Source organism: Marmota monax, unplaced genomic scaffold, assembly GCF_021218885.2.
Source record: "Marmota monax isolate L192 unplaced genomic scaffold, Marmota_monax_Labrador192_F-V1.1 WCK01_AAM20220418_F8-fsc00247, whole genome shotgun sequence".
NCBI lineage: Eukaryota > Metazoa > Chordata > Mammalia > Rodentia > Sciuridae > Marmota > Marmota monax.
In genome coordinates, this window is record NW_026694880.1 from 1,690,632 (window position 1) to 1,715,873 (window position 25,242).

At 33.6% G+C, this 25,242-nt stretch overlaps 1 protein-coding gene across 3 annotated transcripts in view; it reads right to left on the reverse strand.

Annotated features, from left to right (window-relative positions):
* Positions 1-25,242, reverse strand: part of Hmgcll1 (3-hydroxymethyl-3-methylglutaryl-CoA lyase L1) — a 140,161-nt gene that overhangs the window by 33,520 nt on the left and 81,399 nt on the right. Inside the window, exon 8 of one of the 3 annotated variants that reach the window (XM_058573392.1) lies at positions 22,929-23,277. The exons of the other annotated variants lie outside the window; for them this stretch is intronic. Coding sequence (XP_058429375.1) covers positions 23,224-23,277 — 54 coding nt within the window. The 3' untranslated portion in view covers positions 22,929-23,223. Of the gene's footprint in view, positions 1-22,928; positions 23,278-25,242 lie in introns of those variants that run through there. 3 annotated transcript variants of the gene reach the window in all.

Sequence of the window (25,242 nt, forward strand, 5' to 3'; positions counted from 1 at the left end):
TTCTTGGAGCTTCTAAAACTTGCCAGAAGTAAAACTTAATTGCTAACAGTGTGAGAGTTTTGGAACTCAGAGCTCAAGCCTTCTCCTTCTTGTCCAGTCTGAACTTTCTCATCTGTGAATATTATATATCTAGCCATTTATTTGTATACTTTCAGTAAATTTTGTAATTTTGACATACAAGTTTTACAACAAAAATTTCAATAGTAGTTGATTTTAAAACATTCGGTTTCTTCTAGTACTTTATGGTTTTTGTTGCAAACTTGATAATTTTTTTTCTATTATAGCTTTATTGGTTGTTGTTTCTCTGCAGAAACACTACTATTTTGTATAATTTAGCCTAAAAATTTACCAAATTCTCTTATTAATATAGACACACATTACATTATTTATACATATATACATTATATGTATTTATGCCTATTATTATTACACATGCACACACACAACACACACAAAAATTATTCTTAAGCAAGTGATATGATTGTTTATATGAAGATCCAAAAATTTTTAGCATACATAAATGAGAGCATTTGAAAATGTATGTAACATTTTTTTTATTTCTAATTATTTTTATTATTCCTTCTTTCTTTATTCCGTTGGTTAAAGTTCCTGAAGTGTTGAAGAAGTGGTAGTTAAATTATCTTTTGGTTTGCTTTTTGAAATTGATATTGTTTCTAAGTTCAACATTAAGTATAATGTTGATTATTTGACTGTTAGCTCAGATCTCTTATGAACTCCAAGTAGTTCCTAATATACTCTTAAATTTTAAAGAGATTTTATTATGAAGGAGTATTTAATTTTATTAGATTTTCTGTGTTCTTTAAGACATGCTTTCCTCTCTAATCTATTAATATTCTGATTAGATCAATTCCTTGATATTGCACAAATCTTTCATTCATTATGGTATAAACCTTACTAGGTTATATTGTATTCATCTTTAATAGATTCTGCTTTTTAACAGCTTAAAATCTGAGTTGTTAAAATCATCTCTTGTTATCATTTAAGATTTTTTTTTTTGTTTTACAGTTACATGTATACCCATCTATTTTGAGAACTGTCAGACTCAAAAACCACTGAAGTTACCCTCTACTAGTAATAGAAGTGAACAATTTTACTAAGACATATTGATGACTGTGTTTCTTAGGCCCTATGTTGCAGCCTAGAGGGCCCCTACTCAATAAACCTTTATGGGGAGTAAGGTAGAATTCTGATCAAGAATATGCCTCATGCATTTAAATATTTTGACTCATAAAGAGGCAATATCACTGACCATGCAGGAGAAAACTTGATCAGAAAGAAACCTTAGAATAGTTATAACTGAGGGCATGGAATGAGACAATCAGAAATAAGAGCTTTGTTAGGTGACATAGAAAAATGATGACCAAGTCCCATTTTTATATATAAATTATATATATATATATATATATATATACACACACACACACATACATACACATATACACATATATATGTATATACATATAAGTATACACACAGACATATATATGTATGTGTATATATAATATAATATATGAGCTAATTTGCAATTCTCAATGACCACTGTGCTTTCCATCTTTTATTTCCACTGCCCTGGCTTAGTTTAGACCTGTGTCTCTGCTCTGGTGACAGTTATAGCAGTTACTAAATTGGATCCATGTGTTAAACTTTGTTCATTGTTCACCCGCCATGTACCGAGCACATGACTTAGATCTGTTTCTACCCTCTCTCTTCCCTTCCATACTTAGTCATGAGGTTCTACTCTTCTCTTAAAACACATTTCCAATCTGCTCTGCTCCTTTCTGTAGTGTGCACGCCCTGCACACAAGACCTTTAATATCTCTTGATAAATTTACTGAAAGAGTCTATGATCTGAATTGTTTTGTCCCATGTTCAGGAAATCTGCATTTTATAGAAACACCAGTAATACTTTTCTAAAGTACAAATCTAAATAATCCCTTCTCTGCTTAAAACCCTTTGTGGTTCTCCATCATTTGCTGGATAAAGTCCAAGATTATTATCATTATTACTGAGGTCTCTGATGACCTGACATCAGAATATCTGACCCAGACTCATTAATCATTGTCTTGAAATATGTAACTTTACAACTCTCTTTAAGTTCATTCTCTTGAACTTTGTTTCAGCAATATAAAATTTCTTATGTATTCTCCCATGCTGTTTTAAATCTCCTTGTCCTTACTGAAATGTCTTTTCTGCCTGGAATCTTTGCCTATGTGTTGATTAATTCTTCCACAACTTGAGGCATTGCTTTTTTCCTTAAGTAGCTGTATTTCTGGAGTAAAATTTTGGCTTCAGCTAATAAAGATCTTACTTTAAGACATTCTTGCACACATGTAAAAAATATTTATTCTGTGGATTCCCATGCCTATAGTTCAACTATATAGCCACCATATAATATGAAATATATTTTCTCTATGTGAATATTTTCATCACATTTTTTTTTTTTGCAAATGTTTCAACCAAGAGTCAGTCCTGGTTTCTTATGTATAAGCATAAAGGACTAAGTTGTCATGCTACCTGACTGAATAATATCTCATTCCTGATCTACCTTATATCTGATTCATACTAGACCTGAATTACAGATGAGAATAAGAAGTCAAAGAAAATTGGCAGATCTTAAAAAAAGACAGAGTTCTGAAATTTAAGTCTCTTTGCAAAGACACTCAATTTATCCCCTTTGAGTACAGGTGTGCGGCTCCTTTTGTATCCTTAGGTACTATGAAATCAAGTAACCATCTACTATTCTACAAGGAAATCAGCTTTAAAAAAAAAAACAGTTTATTGATGTAAGAAATGGAGTGTTTCTTTTGGAGCTATTTTGACAGTTTGTAGTCATTCCTTGAAGACAGATATTAAGCACTGATTATATACTATGTGCTGTAGTAGAAACCTGGATCATGAAGCTCAGCCTTCTCCTCCCTCACCAGTACAATAACAATGTACAAGTGGGCAGAGGAAATGCTGTGTGAACAGCAAGCACTACAGCGAGGACTGGCTTGCAGCTTGGCAGTACAGCCCAGAAATGTGGGTTCAGTAAGTATTTACACATTGTGACTTAAAATTGCGTTGTCAAGAGGTTGAGAGGGATGAAGCACACCAACAGAACAGTCTGTGTGAAGGCCCCCAGCCCAGAGAAAGTGGGGGTGAAAAGAAGCATGAGAAATGGGGCTAGAACAGCAGGCGGAGGACAGCCTAGCAAGAGTTGGGATCTACTTCTTATATTAAATGTGCAATAGAGTCACAAAAGGGTTTCTAAACTTTTAAGTCCTTAAATCTAACAATGTACACTATGACCGAACAACAAATTCAGACTTAGTGATTTTGGGATTGTTCAAAATGAACCACCCAATACCATCTCACATACATACCACTATAAAGTTACATTAACAACATACACATTCTGCCAAGAAATATGATAGCAGTGTCTACAGAGAATCAAAGCATCTTCCAAGCATCAAAGTATATGATATTTAGATAACCAGTTACATCTAGCATCTGGCAAAGGACCACACCTTATAGAAGGTACTTGATAGATGACAAGTGTTCTTCGAACATCACACTGCCACATCCACTTAAAATACCTACCTATCCTTTAGATTCAGTGCTGAGAGAAAAAGCCAAAGTTGGAATGATAGAGTGATATTCCTGATTCTGCTATGGAGACAAAACTACTAACAGCTGGGGAATGGAATTAATGGGGAGGTGGGGAAAAGCTAAAACCCCCAGTGTCTGATGTGCGCCTATATCCATTTAATCCTCACAATGGTTCACAAGTAGAAGCTATGAATACCACAGTTAAATCACTCCTTTGAAGAAGCCATGATTTAATCCTCACAATAGTTTACATATGAAGAACCATGGAACATAGAAAATTAATTTTCCCAAGATTGCAGAGTCAAAACTTAATCCCAGATATTGAAATTCCAGAGTTCCTATTTATAACTGCTGGGACACTTTCCTTTCAGGAGCTGACACACTATAGGTAGAATCAGAAGAAAAATAAACATGACTTAGTTTATAAGAGCAGTAGCTCTGTGTTATTTCCTTTAATTAATTTGTTTATTTGCATATTTGTTTTATTGAGAGACAACAGAGGATGTTTGTAGCAAAAAAAAAAAAAAGGAAACGTTTTAAACAGCATGTATTTGATAGGGAATTATGTAAACCTATGTTTAATTGTAAATATTTCCTTTATTCTCTAATTTGTTTTCTGAATTTCAAATCTAGTATATTGGGGGTAATATTCTGAAATTGGAACAAATTTATTAATCTCAAAAGAGGAATTTAGTGGAAGTAAAAAGAACTGGAAAAAGAGAGAAAAGCCTGCTATAATGGACAACTCAGACAGCAGTTTAAATGTAAGGGAGCATGCTACATGAAGCAGGAAGCAATCTGCAGACCGACTCAACATGAAACATGGGGTGACAAGAAACAAGAAGTGCAGATCATGGCCCTGTTTCACTACCACTCTATGCACCTTATGACTACTGCAAGGTAGAGACAATGCCTACAATCTGTTGATCTTGAAGATGGCCATCTATTTATTTAGGGACAAGTCAGAATATAGTAATTATAATTTTGGTTTCCTGTCTACACATTCACATCCTAATATATTTACCTAGCAACTCTAAAGTTCCCTTATTGATAGCATGCAAGTGTGTGTGTGTGTGTGTGTGTGTGTGCGCGCGCGCTTGTGTCTGTCTGTGAGGAGGTGGGGGAGTGGAGAGAGACAGAGAGAGACCCACTAGTTCCTCTGTTCTTGATTGATTCTTCAATTATCTGAAATATGTAATACAATGAAAGGGAGGGACTAAGAAAGGCAGGGGGTACCTAAGGAAGCATGGAGTTAGTGAGCACAGCAGGAGGGAGACAAGGCTGGGGGACAGAGAGAAGAAATCACTTGCTACTGTTTGCTAATTTTCAGTGGCCAAATGAAACCAGTGTGTAGGTGGACAGATTGCAAAGCCCAAGTATAAACAAGGAATTCAGGGAGCTTCCTATGTCATAGGATGGATGCAGGTGCATATTCATGTTTGGGGACCTCTGGGAAATAAAAATTCTATTCCGTATTCAGATGCCATTAAGTTATTTACAACTAGATCTGGAGGCTTCATATTTATCATTATGAAGTATAAAGCCAAATGTCCCTTTTTCAGGAGCACCAAAGATTAACAGATTAGAATGTTTTCCACATGTCCACTTTTACTGTCAGGAGAATTTTAAAGACGTTTTCCAGCTTCTGCAGCTGAACCAGATGTCGGTGGATCCCACAGTGAAATGAAATTGGCAGAGTAGCCTTCTCATGACCCCCGGGTTGTTTTATCAGGGATCATTTTAATGTGTAAAAGCCATGTCTTGCTCAAGACTATAAAATTTGGGGGTCCAATTGGCCACCATTAAAGAAATCTGCTGACTTGCTCGAACCACTGAAACCCAGCAATATTTCTTACTTTTCTCACATGGAGCTGTAATTGTTATTTGTATTGGCGTAAGAACAGTGAAAGGTCTCATTTCCACTGTGTGTTTCCGGTCTCTAGTTTCAGAAACAGTAGAGAATATTTTACAACCACATTTTCTGTTGTGTAAACAAGTCCTGGTGATTTACCCTATCGGTCTTTTCACTGTGTTCTCAAATGACCATGGGGTTGAAAGATATCATATGGATCATTTCTAACAATTTTAGCAGTATATATATACTGCTAATATATATATATATATATATATATATATATATATATATATATATATATATATATATTTTTTTTTTAACTGATAGCTTTGGCCCAGGAAATCATGGCTGAAAGTTCAAATGTGATTATGATCACTTATTTTATTATTTTTTTCTCTAACATTTACACTTCTGTTACTGTAAATGTAAAAATATATATTTAAAGTACATGCATACTTTAAAACATGGTAAAATGATCATCTACTCACCACAGTTTAAGAAATGGAGCATCACTAATATTTTTGAATCCCCTGCAAGTTCTCCTTAATTGCATGCCCCCTTCTCCCCAGGAAAATTCTGTAAATCATTCCTCGTCTCTCTTGATTGACCATGATTACGAATTGTGTCCGGTTTGAACTTTCATAACTGGAGTAATACTTAATATGTTCCTTTACAAATTTTCTCTTGACATATCCTCCAGCTCACATATTGGCTCCTGGGTCATGTCCACTCTACTGATAAGTTAATCAATGGCATTCTTCATTTCTGTTGTAGTGGGTTTTTCTTTTATTGCTAGCATTTCCTTCTAAAATTTTCTTACAGTTTCCATCTCTATGCTTATATTTCCATCTTTTTCTGCATCTAGTCTTCCTCTGCCTTTAAAGCACTTACCCTATCAGTCCAGTTAAAGTTCCTGTCTCACCACTCTTATCTATCATTTCATTTTGATGATGACCATGTCAATTTAGGGTATATTTTTTTCTTGTCTTTTTGCCTATTGTGTGATTATTTACTTACTTACTGAACTACAGACACATAGCACCTGGTAATGGGAACTGAGGTTAATAGGTGTTAAGAATGAGAATATATGTTCTTCATCTAAGAGTCTAATTGTGTTTAATGTTGGTTGCATCAGTGAAGGAGGCTTCAAATTTCTCTAGTTCTTGGCTTTGTCCTCTCTATTTTGGGTGGGCTTCCCTAAATGTTCCTCCTCAATTAGGCTCTGAGTCTTACAGCTCTTCCTGCCATAATACACTATTATTATAGCGGAGCCCTGTTTGTGTGGTGACAAGGTATGGGAAAAGGGAAGCATTTTACAATCCTGTGATTAAATCACAGATGTGTAGAGGGCCCATGTTTTCACAAAACTGACCTTCACAAACATTTCTCCAGTGATAGATAGATAGAGATCTATCTATCTATCTTTGGTGTGACAGGAAGTCTAATGTGGATCAAAGTAGAATGAACACATATCTCCCAGCTGGGATAAAGCTCTAGCAAGGTCTTTTTCCCCAGAGAATAAGCCTTTCTTATGGAGAACATTTCATAGTTCATAGTTAATTATTCCTCCCCCGCCCCCCCCCTTTTTTTTTGGCCAGAGTCATAGGAGGCTCTTTCTAGATTCCTCACCTTCAGAAGCAGAAAGGCGATAAGACCTATGAAGCTGTGGTGATCCGTCTAAGATGCCAGAGGTTTCCCACTCATGTTCATCTGTTTGGCCTCCAGCAATTTGCCAAATGACCATCTAAGGAGAACTCCACTGTGCATCTCTGGTTTAGCTTGTCTCTCCAGATTTGGGGGTGGAAATTTGCAACCTCAATTCTGATGAGTCCAAGAAAAGTTACATATTTTAACTTTTTCCAGCTTTCCCACGCATCTTTTTTAATGGAAAGAAAAACCTGATTTCAATGTTGACTATTTACCAATCTTTTAAAAATGTAGCTTGTATATCTTGTTATCTTTTTTCATGAATAATGTAATAAATCTTTGCCTATGCAAAATGTTTTTTAAGTTATTTACATCACACAGACATACAATCTGTTAAGAGTTGCCTTTGTGCATAATATGAGGTAAGGGCTAAAATTTTCTTTTCTAAATGAATATTCAATTTGCCTAGCACCATTTGTTAAAAAGATCATACTTTTCTTATTAAAACAGTGATGCTTTAATCACAAATCAAGTAATTGGATATGTCCAGGTATTTTTCAGCTCTCTCTTTTGTCCTTTGGGTCTGTATGGTTTTCTTTGCATTACTAGTATTTTTTTTATTTCACCTTTATAGCAAGATTCATTATCTAATATCCCTCTGTCTCAAATTCCTCTTTTAGATTGAGTAGTTATTTTAGATCATCTGCATTCCCACATCAATTGTGTTTAATGTTGGTTAAACACAATTATTCTATTTGGTGAAAAATGACATTTGTTTAATATTGAGTTTTCCAAGCCAGAAGCTTATTTTTTCTCTCCACTTACTTAAAATTTTAAAAATTTTAAAATTTCTTTCCAAAATAATATGTTGTTTTCTATAAAATAATGTTATACTTATTGTTATAGTTATGCCTTATTATTTGACATTGCAATTGGAAATTTGTTACCACTACATAGAGAACTATTATTCATTTTTGCATGTTATGATTGTATTCTGAAATCCTGCTAAATTTATTGATTTTAACAGTTCAAGAATTCTTCTGGAATTTTGAATAGATAATTGTGACAGATGAGATAATAATATTGATTCATCTCCCATTTGTGCTTCATAGTTCTTTTCCTTTCCTTCTTGAACTGGCTAGAAGTTCCTACTTGGATAAGCATGTGAAATAATTTTCCTCATCATTTGAGATGATCATAAAATTGTTCTTTATTTATTAATGTTAACTTCAGAGTGACTGATTTAAGAATGTTTCCCCTGATTGATTTTAGGATGTTTAACTCAAATTTCTGGGACAAATTCAATTTGGTTCAAATGGATTAGTCTTTTAATATGCCACCAAATTCTACTTGAAGAAAAAATAGGGGTATCACGAAACCAATTTGGCTGTGATTTTCCTTTCTTATGCTATCCTTGTAGGGTTTGGGATATTACACTGAACTCAAGGAACAAGTGAGGCGGGGTGAGAACAGTGGAACTAGAATGTCAGCATCTAACTACCATCACCCTGGGTCTTTTATAGCAGTAGCTACTCTTGAAGCAACTTAAGATTTTGCTTTCCTACCTAGGAGACCTATTTTTAAATGACAGTTCAAAAAAAAACAACAAAAAAAAAAACTTCCTACCAAAATGAATAGTCAGAAAAATGGAATGCCTAAACATCCCATGATGGAAGAATGGAGGAATTAAAAAGAAGTTATGATTTATATATATTATACAGACATTGAGATAGTTATAGCTTTTAAACTTTTTATTTCTAATTAATCACTGAACCAAACTTAAATTCCTAGAATAAAACAAACTTCTTTGTTATACATTTTTTTTTCCTATGTGCATTATTTGATTTGGCTTACTAATATTTTGTTTAGGCTTTGGAATCAATGATCTCAGGGTAAAGTCTAAATTTTCCTTTCATATACTGTCCTAATCTACTTTGGGAACCAGTAATATGTGTAAAATTAAATGGGGTAAATTCTGTGTTTTAATATTTTCTGAAAATGTTTGTAACACAGGAGTTACTTGTAACTTTTCTCTTCAGTGTCACCCACTCATAAAGTATTTGGACTTGATGTTTCATTGGAGAAAAATATGAACTACTCATTTGATAAGATTCTATTTTTTCCATTATTGATAATTTATATCACTTTATGTATTTTATTTTTCTGCTGAGTTTTCAAGAATGTTGGATTAACCTTTTCATAGGATCCCTTTTTATGTGTTGATATCTGCTATACCTGTAATGTTGTACACTTTTGTATTCTTTTTTTTTTCATTTCTCCCTATGACATGGAAATAAAATAATGTGAGCTAGCTCATGAAGAATTCAAAGTTTCACAGAATAGTAATAAAGATATACTTAATTGAAGTTGGAGAGGAATAGAACTGAATTTCCACATACATTTTTTTTCTCAGTGCTGGGGTTCTAACCCAGGGTCTCAAGCATTCTACCACTGAGCTATAGCCCCAGCCCTACCACATATTTTAAACTGGAGAAGTGAAAAAACAAATAAAATTGTATAAAAAAAGAGACTGTGAGTTTGATCTGTCAACTTCATTGGGTGAACGGATTAGAAAAAAGCAGATATATGTTTTTAAAAATAAACATTTAGTACTAAAATATTCCTTACAACACCAAACAAGAGTTTTTTTAGTGGGGGAGATGGTTGCCTAGTTTGGTATTGAATTTATGGACTCAAAGAATATTTTTCTGCCTCAGCTCCATGAGTGCTGATATTATTTGTACTTGCTACCACACCAGGCTCAAATTTGGAAATACTTAGAGGAAACCTAACAACAAACACGAGCATGAGAAGGTAATTACATAAATCAAAGTCTAAGTACTTTACATATATGATTGTTTTTTCAATGATATAGCAACACACCTTAATCATTAGTGACAAGTCTTTGCAGGTCAGTCTCTTTTTTTTCTTATTTGTTCTTTTTAGATATACCTGACAGTAGGATGTACTTTGATATATTATACATACATGGGATGCAACCCATTACAATTCTGATCCCATTCTTGTGGTTGAACATGATGTGGAATTACACTGGTCCTGTATTCATATATGAGCATAGAAAAGTTATGTCCAATTCATTCTTCTGTCTTTCCTATTCCCCTCCCACACCCTTCCCTTCATTACTCTTTGTCTACTCCAGTGAATTTCTATATTTCTCCTTACTACTCTCCCTTGTTATGGGATAGCATCCACATATCAGAGAGAAAATTTGGCCTTTGTTTTTATGGGGGGACTGGCTTATTTCACTTAGCATGATATTCTCTGGTTCCATCCATTCACTGGCAAATACTAATTTCATACTTCTTTATGGCTAATATTCCATTGTGTACACATACCAAATTTTCTTTATCCATTCCATTGAAGTGTACATCTTGTTCAACTAATTATTATTAAACTAATTTTATATTAGGCTATACTCAAATGTCACTGTTTGGCTAAATGAGAATTTCATATCAATTAAATATCAATTTAATTTTCAGGATAAATAGATAAATTCATTGCTTTCCTTTTTTTTTTTTTTCTTTTAATGGTCCTGGAAATTGAACCCAAAGTTGTTGAACTACGTCCCCAGCACTTTTGAGTCTTTATTTGGAGACAAATTCTCATTAAGTTCCTCAGGGCCTCACTAAATTGCTGAGGTTGGCCTCAAACTTGCAATCCTTCTGTATCAGTCTCCCAAGGCCACCAGGATTACAGGAGCCCACCGTGACACCCTGCTTAAATTCAATATCTTGGGTGAGAAATCATCACCTAGAAGACCAAGGTTCCTAACATCCTTCTGCCTCTTAATCGGTTGTGTTTTTTTGTTTGTTTGCCTGTCTTCTGACAATGAAGTTAACCAGGCATAGCTTTACAGGGAACATCCTCACCAAGCACTGGCATTATAGATGGATCATTTCCTATGCAACAGGGAAGCCCTCTGCCAGCCTTTCCACTTTCTTCATGGGAGCCTTTGCTATGATCTATCTTCTGTTGAAAGCCATACATCAAACACATATAAACTGCTCACGTCCTTCCAGCATGCATCTATTTTGAAGCTGCTTAATGTTTACATTACAGTATGTCCTGAGATATGTGTGATTTATTTGAAATATGAGGTCTTAATAAAATCTGGGCAGGTTCAATAAATTTCTGAATTATTTTTATTGGTCATGAAATTACTAACCCTCAATTAAATAACATAAGCATTAAAATAATTAAGTAGGTTTTAAGAAGAGTACTAATAGGACATTTTCTATAAGATTTAAAATCTGATACTGTTCTGATACCCATTTTGTCTATGTAACCACAAGCAATTCTCCATGTATTTCTTTACTTTCTCTTTATTTTTCATTATACCAATTTTATAAAGAATAATTTTATTGATACAGCAGGTCAGTACAACGTAGACACTCATCTGTAGACATTTAATGACTTTTAAAGTAAAAAAAAAAAAGAGACTACGTCATTTTATAGAGGCCTGAAGGTCAAAACTATAATCAGTAAGATAATGACAAATGTGCATGTGTATATCAATTGTTTTTACTTGCCTTAGCTTACCAAAATTCAACAGGATTCATTTTAACTTCCAGATCCTACCTAAATTTAGGTTTAATTTGCTTAGTAAAGGTGGCCATCTTTCCAATTGGATCCTGGATTACTAAGGAGTCGAGAATTTTGTTTATCAATTTACATTTCCTATTCCCACTACCACCATCTCTTCAGTTAAAGAATTATAACAGGTTCCTAAAATTCCAATTCTTGCAGAGGTAAGACAGGTTAGTGGGATAGAAGATGTAAATCGGATTTAAGCTGTTAGAGCATGACCAGTCTGTGCATACTGAGCAAGACATACCTATTTCTGGAAGTTATTTGTAACTTAGTTTCAGCATCTTTTTTTTTTTTTTGCCATTAAACAATGTGAAATCTCTTTAGACAAGTTAGCCCTTCAATTAAATTCACACCAAAACAAAGTTTTATCTGAATTCTCTCAATTTCAGAAAGTAGGCAATCCATGGATACCTATCCATGTTTGTGTAGACTGGGGAGTGGGGGAAGGATAATAATGTTTGCCACACTTCCTTTCCTTCTCTTTTCAATTTCATATTTCAAGTAAAATGTTCAAGCAAGGCTCCTTTTCATCTGTCTCCCTCTTATTATTTTTTTTATACTCTGACACATAAAACTTCCTTAAAGGAATAGTGGTTTCATTTCTACTTCTTCATAACTTAGTCACATCTTCCCACTCATGCCACATATGAACTCATATGCCTAGAATTTGAGACAAAAAACACACTTTCAAGGTTGGATTTTATAGTAAGACACCATGATTTTAAATAATAAAACATCATTACCTCATTGACAAATATATTAACATTCATAACTTATATAATTATTTTGAATTAACATAGTCTTTGAGTTCCCTCAGGGAGGGGACTCTCAGTCCTTAGGGAGTTTTTTTGTGTGCGTGTGCAAATAAGACAAAGATGAGGCAGGGTAAAATTTTGTAAGTTGATTTGGTCACTTTATTGAATTTTGTGTTAGCACATAAAAAGTTTTCCTTCTCTTCAAACTTCATTTTTAATGAATTCATCTATAGGTATTCTTTTAAAATAATTTTGTTGGACTTCTTAAATAGCTGAAGTGGTTACTAATACACTTTACCCTAAGATCTGCTATCTATAAAGTCTTGTGTAATTTCAAGGGGAAATGTTCAAAATGTCTATATAGAAAAATAAATTACATATTCGTTCCTAACAGAATAAAAACACTATTCTTTTAATTTGAACCTTTAACTGAAAATGGTGGGTTTTGGTTACTGAAGCAAATATTTCTTTTAAGAATGTTTACTGAACTGAAAACATTTTACTGAAAAATGTGAGCTTTATTTGGTTATCTGTAGTTACTGTGAGATCAAAGTAAAGGGAACCTACTTTTTAAGCCATCCTCTTTAAACCTCAAGTTTTTACCTCAGAAAATTGATGTCATAAAAATATTTTCCATATCCTGCAAGCAAAGGTTACACCCCCACAAAATGCTTGTGGTATTCATATACTTAGCATAAACAAATTTAAATGTTTTATATATAAATAAGTATGAGAACATTTTGAGAAATCTGAAAAAAAAATTCTGTTTAATGAAAAAAAACTAGTCTTGAAGAGACTCAATTTCTGAATGAACAGAGGACAGAGTGAAAGAAAACAGAAAAGATGCAGCTTAACTAAGAAAGAGAAACAGAAGCAGTATCATATTAAACAGAAAAAAATCAGAATGCATAGGCCTTCTAAAAAAGAAAACAACCAAATTTCATTTTTATATAAATAATAAACTTAATAAATAAAATCACAAATTTGTTGTATGGAAAGACTTAGCATTATCCTGAAGCAAATATTTCTTTTAAGAATGTTTACTGAGCTGAAAACATTTTACTGAAAAATGTGAGCTTTATTTGCTTATCTGTAGTTACTGTGAGATCAAAGTAAAGGGAACCTACTCTTTAAGCCATCCTCTTTAAATCTCAAGTTTTTACCTCAGAAAATTGATGTCATAAAGATATGAACATATATAATCATCTCTAAATTAATCACCTCTAAATTAATCTACATATTTAGTGTTTGGGATATTTGGAGGATGGAATTTTAGACATATTTGTTAAATTCTATTAGATATCATTAGCATTAAAAAAATCAAGAAGATTTTAAGAAAAGTACTAATAAATAGGACATTTTCTATAAGATTTAAAATCTGATACTGTTTTGATTTCAGTGTAATATAAGTTATCCCCAAAAGCTCATATGTAGGACTATGCAGGAAGTTTGAGAGGTGAAATGATTAGAGCATAAGAGCTATCAGCTAATCAGAAGATTAATCCATTTTACGGATTTAATTTGAATGGATTAATGGATGGTAACTGTGGATGAGTAGGGTGTGGCTGGGGGAAGTAGGTCACCTGGGATGTGCTCTTGGAGATTATATTATCCTGGGCTCCTGGAACTCAAGCACTCTCTGCTTCCTGGCTGCCATGTCTTGAGCTACTTTCCTCTGACATGCCCTTCTGCCATGATGTTCTGCCTTATCTTGGGCCCAGAGCAATCTAGTTGGCTGATTATGGATTTAACCTCTGCATCCAAGATCCAAAACAAAGTTTTCCTCCTGTAAATTCTTAATGTTGGGTATATTGGTCACAGTGACACAAAGTACACTAACAAAGATATAAAGCCACATTTAGATTCAAAGGAAATGAAATCTCTATCACAAAGAGATATCAATATTCCCATGTTCACTGAAGGATTTCCATATTAGCCAATATGAAATCAACCTAAGCATCCATCAGTGGTTGAGTAAAGAAAATGTGGTACATCTATATAATGGTATATTATTTAGTCATAAAAAGAAGGAAATCTTATCACTAATAACTACAAAGAAAAAAAGTTGTGTCTTCACTGAACATATATAAAACTTTTTCTTGTCATTTTTACACAGCATTTACATTATATTGGTTATTATAAGTAATCTAGAGATGATTTAAGGAATATGGGAGATGTATGTAGGTTATGCACAAATACTGTACCAATTTAAATAAGAGACTTCAGCATTCTAGGATTTTGAAATCTGTGAGGCAGGAAGGCTTTTGCCCAGAATCAATCTCCCATGAACACAGACAAAGTTACTTCCCAATTTGTATCTTCAGAAATGACTTCTTATCCAAGAACTTTTCTTAGACATGTAACTTCCCGTTCTACATCTTCATCTAGATGTTTAATAAATTTCTCACATACAACATATTCCAAATTTAAATTCTAATCTTCAATCTCAAGTTTTGTCTACTCCGAGTCTGCCCTGTCTCAGTTGATGACTTCTTTAACCTTCCAGTTTCACAAGCAAATGTTTCAGTACACCTATGATCCCCTCCCTTCCCTCTACACACAATTTGTCAGAAATCAATTCAATAATAATAATAATGTCTATTATATTCTGCTGCTGTATGTATATATGTGACTGTATGACCAATGTGATTCTGCAACCTGTACAATCAGAAAAATGAGAAATTATACCCCATTTGATTCAAATGTATGAAATGTCAAGATCATTGTACTGTCATGTGTAACTAATAAAAATAAATAAAATTAAAAAAAGAAATCAATTCAAATTTCAAAATATATCTAGAATCTTCTCACCACCTCAGATAGTTATCAACTTTATTGAAATTATTTCCACTTGTTGCCATAACTATTGTAAGTGCCTCCTTCCTAACTTGTCTTCCCATTTCCAATCTTGATCCCTTTCAGTCTAGTCTCAAGAGAACAGCCAGCATGATCCTTTAAAAAAAAAAAAAAAACTAATCCAGATCTGCTCAAAACCCTGCAATTTTTCCCCATCTTCTACAGATTAAAAGGGAAAGGGTACACAATTGCTTACAAAGATCTTCTTCTATTTCCCTAACTCCTTACTCATCCAGCTCCAGTCACACTGGACACATTGTTTTTTGTTGAACACACTTTAGAATCTTTGATGTAACTATTCCCTGAGTCTGGAATGCTCTTTTCCCAGATGTGAGAAAGTAGCATCCTCACCTCCTTCCCTTAGTTGCTTCAACTTCTCAAGATTTTTTCCTCAACTTCCTCACTTTCCCATGCTCCAAATTTCCCATTGTCTAAATTTTTTTCTTTCATTTTTGGTTGCCTTTCTCATCAATTAATATACTGAAAATTGCAGTTTTATATCATGTATTTTTTTTCAGCATTTGTACTCTCTGACAAAAATATGAGCTGTTTGTGGACATTCTACCACTATTTATGTACTTACAAAAGTATTTGGTAGATAGTATTTACTCAATGTTTTTGAATGAGGTCATTAATAATTAAAAACAAATTTAAATCATATATATATATATATTAAACAAATTAAAAATGAAATTTGAACAGTAATTTCACAATATGTACATCCATACACATAGGGAGAGATGAGTGATAACTTATTAATTTATAAGTAGATCTTCTTAACAAGAAAAGGTACTTCAACAAAGAGTAGGCAAAGCCCCAGATTAATTAATTTATTAATTAATTTTATCTATAAAATACAAATAGTCAAAAAAACTACTCAAAAATAACTAGTAACCAATTACCATCCAATCAAAATTAAAATGGCATAACAATTGCACATCAATTTCAAATGCATTTTAAATTATAATACCTTCTAATGGTGAAGATTGCTGAATTTGGTATTATATAAATACAGTATATAGAATGAAAATATTCTTTCTGAAGAAAATTGATATACCCAATACATTAAAAGCCCTCTATTGTTCTTACTATTTATTCCATAAATTCCAGTCTAAGTAAGATGAACAAAAAATTATATTACAAGAACAGTAAAATAAATGTCCCCAATCAAAAATGGGATTGGTTAAATTAATATAAACATTTAACATACACACATGTAGTAGTAGGCTGCTTTTAACTGAAAATTAATGTTTGCAAAAGTTTTAATGATGAGGTGCTTGTTGTCTATATTGCATACAGAAAAATAAACTTGTGCCTCAGAATTCCCATCATCCACACAAATATATATGTATAGATAAGCACACACGTATGAATAAGAATGAGAATGATATATTTTAATACTTAATACTACCATTTCCCCCTGTGTGGTAGGATTATATGTAATTAATTTTTCTTCTTTCAAATATTTAAAAATTAAAAAAAAAAACATTTTAATTAGTAGAAAACAAACCAATAAGTCCCACTACAAATGTTTTAGCCAACAATAAAATAATGAATGCAGAATTTAGGTCTGATTGTGCTCACTACTTTATTTCCCAGGCAGGGCTTCCAGAAGTCTATTTGCTTGAGGAACTGGGAGCCCCTTAGAAATTATTTCCACAACATTCTGGGAAGTAACTCTGCCCAGAGCCATGGCCCTGTGGAACAAAGAGCTTGTAAAATGTGGATTACTATCATTAGCAAGCTGGTTCCATATCTGTTCTCATGAAGCTGGCAATGCCATAGGAAGTTCAAGTATCCTGATGAAATCCACCTATTTTTCTAATCTTGCAACATAAGAGTCATGGTGCTCTTTCTTCTTCCCAACCCTACTCTATCACCTCACCTTACTTGCACTCACAAGCAATTCCTCCTTCCATTGATTCTACATGGAATTTCTTTAACACACCCTTTATGTTGTCTTACAGTTTGTCCTAGTCTTTTCAGGGTATTATAACAAAATATCATTAACTGGGTGGCTACAAACAACAGAAATTTAGTTCTCATAAATTCTAGAGGTTGGGATGTCTAAGACAAAGGTGCCAACAGATCCAGTGTCTGGTCAGATCAGCCTGTTGTTTGGTTCACAAGTGCTATCTGGCACCTTTTCTCTGTGTCCTCACCTAGAGGAAGAGGCAAAGAAAATCCCTCAAGCATCCTTTCTTAAATTATATTTTATTGATACATTATAATTACATATAATAATGGGATTTGTTGTTATATATTCCAACATGCAACCACTGCTATCAGTATTCATACTGGGAATCAAGGTGCAAAAACATACTGTGGTGTGGCAAGGTCTCATGCAATGCATAATTAATCAGCCCTGGGTGCCAACCACATCCTTGCTCCAGAACACTGCAATGCAGTCATCCCTCTATGTGCCTTCTGCATCGCCTTTTGTTAGCCACACTCCCCACCACCGCCACCACCAATTACTGTGTCATTCAAGTGCTTGGTTTTTCTCACTGCACCTCTGAGAGCTCCACCCTATCTCTGGATTTACTCCAGCTCTAAACTCCTCATGATGACCATGGTATTATTGGGTATTGATAAATGACATCACTATTTTGCCAGCCAAGATAAAAGCTGGAGCTATCTTTTAGCTGTGTGTGTGTGCGTGTGTGTGTGTGTGTGTGTGTGTGTGTATTCACACGTATTTGTGCATGTACTGTGAAGTAAACCAAGGCCCTTCTACAGGCTAAGCATGTGCTCTACCACTTAGCTATATCTTCAGTCCTCTTTTGGGACTTTAAAGCTTGGGCCTCTTTTATAAGGGCATAAATCTTCTTGAAGGCTCTGCTCTCAGGATCTAATCACCATCCAAAGGTTTCACTTCTTGATACTATTACATTAGGAACTGCATTTCAACATATGAATCTGGAGGGTACACAAACATTCTCATCATTTTTCATTAACCACAGGACTTCTTCAGTAGCCTTCTCCTTAGTCTTGGTGTCTCAGGTGTCCACACTCTTCATCTCCGCACCACCCAGAACTATACCAGTTCATATTTCACAAATAATTTAGATTACATTCTCTAAATCAAAACACTGGTTAAGTCATTCTAATTAAACACATCCAGATGACTGTCCATTACCTTAAATGTTAAAAAGAAAAAAAGAAAAGCACAACTCCCCAGGTTTTGGGGCAGTGTACCCCAAGGGTTCCTGTGACACAGCCTAAACCTACCTGCTCCTACCTAAAATTCAGAGGTTGGTAACTTGAGCTTACTCTTATGTGACTCTTCCCTCGTATTAGATCATTTCACTGTTTGAGTTAGATTGAAACATGTACATTTTATATCTTTATGAATAAACTACAAAGTATGGCATTTTTTATAATACTATGGATTATAACAAAACATAAAATGACATTTTTGAAAATGATGGCTCAGGCTATTATGATCTTTATATTTCTTGGTTAATTTGTTAACAGTTTCCATCAGAAAAAAAAATTATTACAAAAGATTTTCACTCAATCTGAAAAGTCTTTAGTAGAAACATATAACTGTAGGCAGAGGATGTGGTTTAGTGGTAAAGTGCTTGCCTGGCATACATGAGGTCCTGAGTTTAATACCTACTACTGTTAAAAATAAAGAGGGGGTGGGGATAGGAGATATGTAACAATAATGTGAGTTTGACCATTAGTATAGTGCGTGATTTTTTTAAAAAAATTAAAATCAGCATAACTTAAATTTACAACATGAGTGAATATAACTTGACTCCTTACCTAAACAGCTTGATGGGATTTCTACCTTTTTTTCCTTCTGTTCTGGGGATTGAACAACCCAGGCTTCATGCATACTTGGCAAGTGCTGTACCACTGAGCTATATCCTCAGCCTTCCACATTATTGAGGAAACAGGACTGAGATGTAGTACAGTGGTAGAGCACATGTTTAGTAAAGTGTGGTAAGTGTGAGACCCTGGGTTTAATCCCTAGCACTACACTAAATAAATAAAATAACTTTAAAAGTTATTGAGGAAAAAGATGATATTTCATTCTGCTTTTTAATTATTCATTATACCTAACAGCAGAAATACTATCACATAAATCCTTCTTGGTTAAAATGATTTTAAAAAATAATTCTAAATGGTCACAATTTACAGAAATAATTTCTATTCAATATTCTGCTTTATAGTAAAGAGTCATTTATAAGCAAACAGAATGAATTTGGGGCCTTTCAGATGGGGATTCACAGTATTTGACTTGTGATTATTGAACTCATCCTCCATCTGAAAAGCATTTAGTAGAAGTATATAACTATGGGCTGGAGATGGGGCTTAGTGATAGAGTGCTTGCCTGTCATGCATGAAGTCCTAAGTTCAATACCAGCACTATAAAAATGAACCAGAAAAATATGTAATTATAACCTGACCCTGACAGTTATTATAGGTGCCATTGTCTTTCAGTCTTGAATCTAACCTTTATGGGTACTGTTAAATAAGTATTCTGGTATTCTATACTGAGATGTGATTTCATAAGATTGAGCCAGTATGATCTAATGATGTATATGCTTCCACCTAGCTCAAATCCAGAACTAGAAATAGTCTGGCAACATATAAGACAGTTGTTCCTACAATAAAGTTAATAGCTTCTTGGTTTTGGTTATTATAATTATCAGTAGCTCCAATTGTGTGTGTGTGTGTGTGTGTGTGTGTAACTGTGTATGTGAGGGCTGGATATATAACCATCAATTAGTTACATTACATTAAGCTAAAGAAATAGTCATGAGATTAAAAGTTGATATTTAATAACAAACTGGACAATTTCAAACAAATATTCTAAAGGAATAGTTCTGTGTTGCATTATATTCTAGGGTAAGGGTGTGCATAAAATCTGCTGTAAATATGATCTTTGAAGAGAGAAAAAACATTTTAAACGAAATTGGAAAATGAAAAAGCTTAATGTGTTTTGTACAAACAGCAGGGCATAATGGCAAGATTTCCAAATTAGAGCCACATGTGTTGAGAGAGATGTGACAATACTTAATTGAAAACAAGATACTGAAAACAAGATTAAAATAATGAGACATTTGCAGAAGCAATAGGAAAGAAGCTCAAAAAGATAATATGTTTTGAAATTTCCATTTCCTATGCCAACAGAAAGAATCACATTTTATACCCCTATTCCCTACAAATAATAAAAAAGCCAAAGTTCAGTCCTAAGAAGACAGATTAGATTGAAAATAAAATAATGGTAGTAATTCATAATGCAGGGTCTTTTTTCCCTCTAAAGATGATAATAGCAATAAAGATTCATTTTAAATTAAGAATATTTAATTTTAGAAAAGATGAAGATTAGCCAGGATGACTCTATCCTCCTGATTCTAAATATGATAATAGCTGAGGCCTAATATTGTTCTTTACTTTGGTACAATTAGTGTTAAAAACAAAGAGAAACCCACAAATTTAATTTCTGGAATTCATATGATCACACAAATCACAATTGCCAAGAAGAGCAAACAGGATACTTTGGTTAAGTATATATATTTTGAATTGATAGGAAATGTCATGAAATAGGTATTACCATGCAGCTTACAATTTCTTTTGCATAAGAGAAAAAGGAAGGTCACAAAAATATGACTTTTGTAATATCATTATCTGCAGATAATCAGAAGTCAATGTCCTTGTCAGTGTATCCTTGCTTGAAAACTTAAGTAAAAAACAGAAGTACTCTTTGGGAGGACATTGGAGAATTTCAATAAAATGAAGCAAAAACACAACACTTGACTTTGTGAGACATGAATGGTTAACAGGGAGCTACATTCTGCATCTTCTACTTTCTCTCAGCCGTATAGTCCTTCACTTTGCTTTTCTATACACCTATTATCCAATGCTTTACCTCTGACCACTTAGCCTATGGACCCCAAGAAAAATATTCCTATTGTCTAATCTTCTTTGGAGATTTCCCTTGGTCCAATGAGCTATGACTTATGGGAATGAAGATCACAAGGTATGCTGTTTCCTATGTTTATCCCTTTATCCCAGAGTACTAATCAATTGTAAGTCAAAGAGCTGACACAGGCGAGAGAACAATTATTTTTAAAATATTAAGCCATGATTAAAAAGAAAAAAACCCAAACCTTCTACTGATAAACTCAAGTGCTCACTTGTTTTTTGTTTTGTTTTTTTTAACTTATAGGAAAAACATGATAATGAATTTTATTTTGCTTTCCTGTTTGTCCAGAATGTATGAAGTGATGTGGAATAGAAAGAGCAATTTTAGACACATTTGCTTTCTTTTCTCTTCTCTTTTTTGGTGGTACTAGAGATTAAACCCAAAGATGGGCTATCACTGAGCTATATCCCAGACTTTTTAAAATATTATTTGTTTTGAATCCTGAGACAAGGTCTTGTTAAGTTGCTGAAGCTGACCTTGAAGTTGAACTTTTGATCCTCCTGCCTTAGTCTTAGGAGTAGATGGGATTCTAGGCATGTGCCACTGTGCCAGGCTAGACATATTTACTTTCTTGGTGAGTTTCAAGCACATAAACTCTTACATGAAGATTAACTACTTTTATTTTTAGCTCTTTATGGCATAATTTTACATAAGTGTTATTTTTTAAAAGTTAGCTAATTGAATGGCATCTAGTTTAAAAGCAGCTTTTTTTCTAAGTACCCATTGATTCCTGTAGAGATATATGGAAACTGATAAAAAATAGAATATTCCTAAAAACAAACTGACTGGTCACCTTTGTCAAAATCAGAGAGAACAGTGAATCAAGTGCTTCATAAACCCCTTGACTGGCATACTTGCCAGGACAAAACTACTTTCAGGTCCCCTGGTGCACTGTAAGAGCTCTGTTCCTATTTTTCAATAAATCCTACTGTTCACTCACTCACTCACACACACACACACACACACACACACACACATACACAAATAAGACATTTATATCAATGAAAATATTTTGGAGATAAACTAAAGTGAAAAGAATTATTCAAATATTTAACCACTCTTTATCACTGATGCAAGAAATCTAGCTACTTGGAAAAAAATATATACAAGGATACTGTGTTCATTTTTATCTCATCTGTGGCTCAATAACCTTGTTTACCACTTGAACATCCATAAATCCAATCCAACCAATTCCTTGCACTGTTATCAAAATCCTGCATTGCCTCTCAATTTTGTATAAATCAGAGAAATAGTCATAATTACAATTACAGTAGCAAGTAGCTTTCCCCTTTCTCTCTTTGATATCTTCCCTTCCCCCTCCCTCTTCTTTTTTGGGGGGTAGCTTATTTATCATTCCATCTTTCTATAAGAATATTTTCCAATAGGACACTGTGTTGGAAGAATCAACTGTACAGCAAGGAATATATTTCATAATCAAAAAGATTTTGAAAATATAGATAAGTGATAATAGTTTTCCCTATACCAGTAAAGAAATTTGAATCAGGACTTTTAAAATTTGAATCTGACTCAAGGTCTAATAAAATAAATATCTGTTAAATAAATTATTGATGACTTTGTAAAACCTCTGTAGAGATATAAAGTTTTCAACTTTTTCTTTTCTTTTTTTGAACATCTATTTCTATTTAATTGTTTAGCAGCTGTTTTGAAGAAATAAATTCAATATAATGCATGATTTGTAAAACACATTTGTAATGCAATGCTTTACGTATTCTGCTTCCACTCACAAATAAGCTATATAATAAAAGTTATTATTACCCATTAGTACTAGTAGTAATCATAGTGACTGTAAAGATAGTACTAACCAAGTGTTCTATGTCATTCTAGAAAATCTGCACTTCATCTCAATTTTGCACAATTCGGCGAGGTAGATATCATTACATCCTTCGTAACAAGTATGTAACTGGGAAACAGAGAGGTTTATCTGGCTAGGGATGGGAAGGTTTTGTTTTTTTTTTTAAAAAAAATTCTTCTTTAGAAACCTGAAAAACAAAATACATGAAGAAAAATTTGTTGCTTGCTGGCATTTTAATATGGTTTATTAAGAGTCTATATGAAAAATGAATGTTTTTGATGTAAGAATTAGGTTAACAATTTGGTATTTCTAAAAGAATAATAAACATATGGAAAACATTATGAGCAAAGGCACATTAGCTAAAAGTCTATTAAGTTTAAGAGACAAAAAGGCACACAGTATTTCTTCATGAGGAGTCTAAATATTGCCTGTTCTGTTTTGTCTCTGTGCTACCAATTAACATGTTCTGTTATTTGATGTATTGGAGCTCATTTGTTGGAGTCTCAAATCATTTTAGTAGAGGAAAATGAGCAACTTTTAGTATTAAGTAGATTAAAGAATTTGTTCACTGGTGTTTGACTTAGGCACTTAGGGAATATGCAAGAGAGTGAAGCTTAATTTTTACATTAAAAATCAAGACAAGTATATAGGACTATGTACATTTCTTCCGTTACTAAAAGAGTGCACGTTTTGTCACCTCATTTTCTTGCTCTTTTACTTTTGGGTGGTTATAAATACACCACACTTAAATCTATACTCTCAGAATAATTTATATTAAATAATATCTAATAATTATGAATTCTTGACTTCCATACAACCATCTCTAGTCCTATAAGTCATATGTTTAAGTAATAAAAAAAATACAATAAAACCTGGGAACCAAGAAAGATCCCTCTATTATATGACTAGTATGTGCTTTCCAGACTGAGGGGGACGTTCCATTTATAACTCTCATTTGTTTCCTACCATTGTGGCCAAGTTTCCACTTATTACATGTCTCCTTGCCTTAATATTAACTTCCAGTTTGGAACACTGTAAACTGTTTCTCCACCCCTAAATTAAAGCAAATGATATCCACCCCACATCCACCACCAATTTTACTAGCAGCCACTTCAAAGATTCCATTTTAAAAAGTAAAGTATGGCCACTGCTTCCTGAAGCCAAGATCAGCCCTGTTTATAATGAAGCTGGACTTTCTCTGACTTCCCTTCTATTTAAACACTGAGAGTTTTTTCCAAGACATCCTTTAGTGTCCTTCAAAATTAAACCTGGTTGTTTTGCTGTTGTTATTAGTGACCGGTTGAAGGATTGATAAAAGGGCTCTAGTAGACTCCCCCTATGTAGTCCTGCTTGGGACCACCAAGTGGGCATTTTCTGTGACATTTCAAGACCACATCTAATTATCTTTAATAAACCTAAAAGTTCTAAAACATTTAAAGATTGCCTTAATTACATGCAATTTCAGAAATGCAACAAATCAGCAATATTTTTTAGATTGTCAATGTTTTATCAAACTATATAAAAGTGGATGGCAAAAAAATTTTTAAATGACAAAAACACTCTACAATTGTTCAACTTTCTGTTTCCTCTGCTCATCTCTCCTTTTTGACCTTTTTCTCAGTCATTCCTTGATAGTGGCCTCAGGAGCCTCATGTGAAGTTGCTTATTATACAAGTCAGTGTTACCCTTTGTCTGTGTGTGTACACTGTGACTATTAATTAAGTCTGGGTCAATGTAACTGAAGCTGGATGCATACTAGTATCTTTCTAAGTCCTCGTCTCCCTCTGTATTCCAGCCTGCCATATATACATACAGTTTGTGTATGTGGGGAAAAAAGAAAACACAGTTGCAGATGCTTAGACTTTGTACTAACCTCCATGGGAGCTGCTGAAAGATAAAAACCTACCTTCTCTCTCTCTCTCTCTCTCTCTCTCTCTCTCTCTCTCTCACACACACACACACACACACACACACACACACACACACAGTAATCCAAATAGTAGTTTAGCTTAAGCTGAAGATGTCTTCCTTCATAAAAGACCTGTTCTTGGAATCTGAAGGTTCTGACTCTCAACTATCTAAAAATAATTTATATGCTTGGGTCTTTCAAATTCTGCAGATAATGTGAATTTGAACCCTAAACCCACTAAGG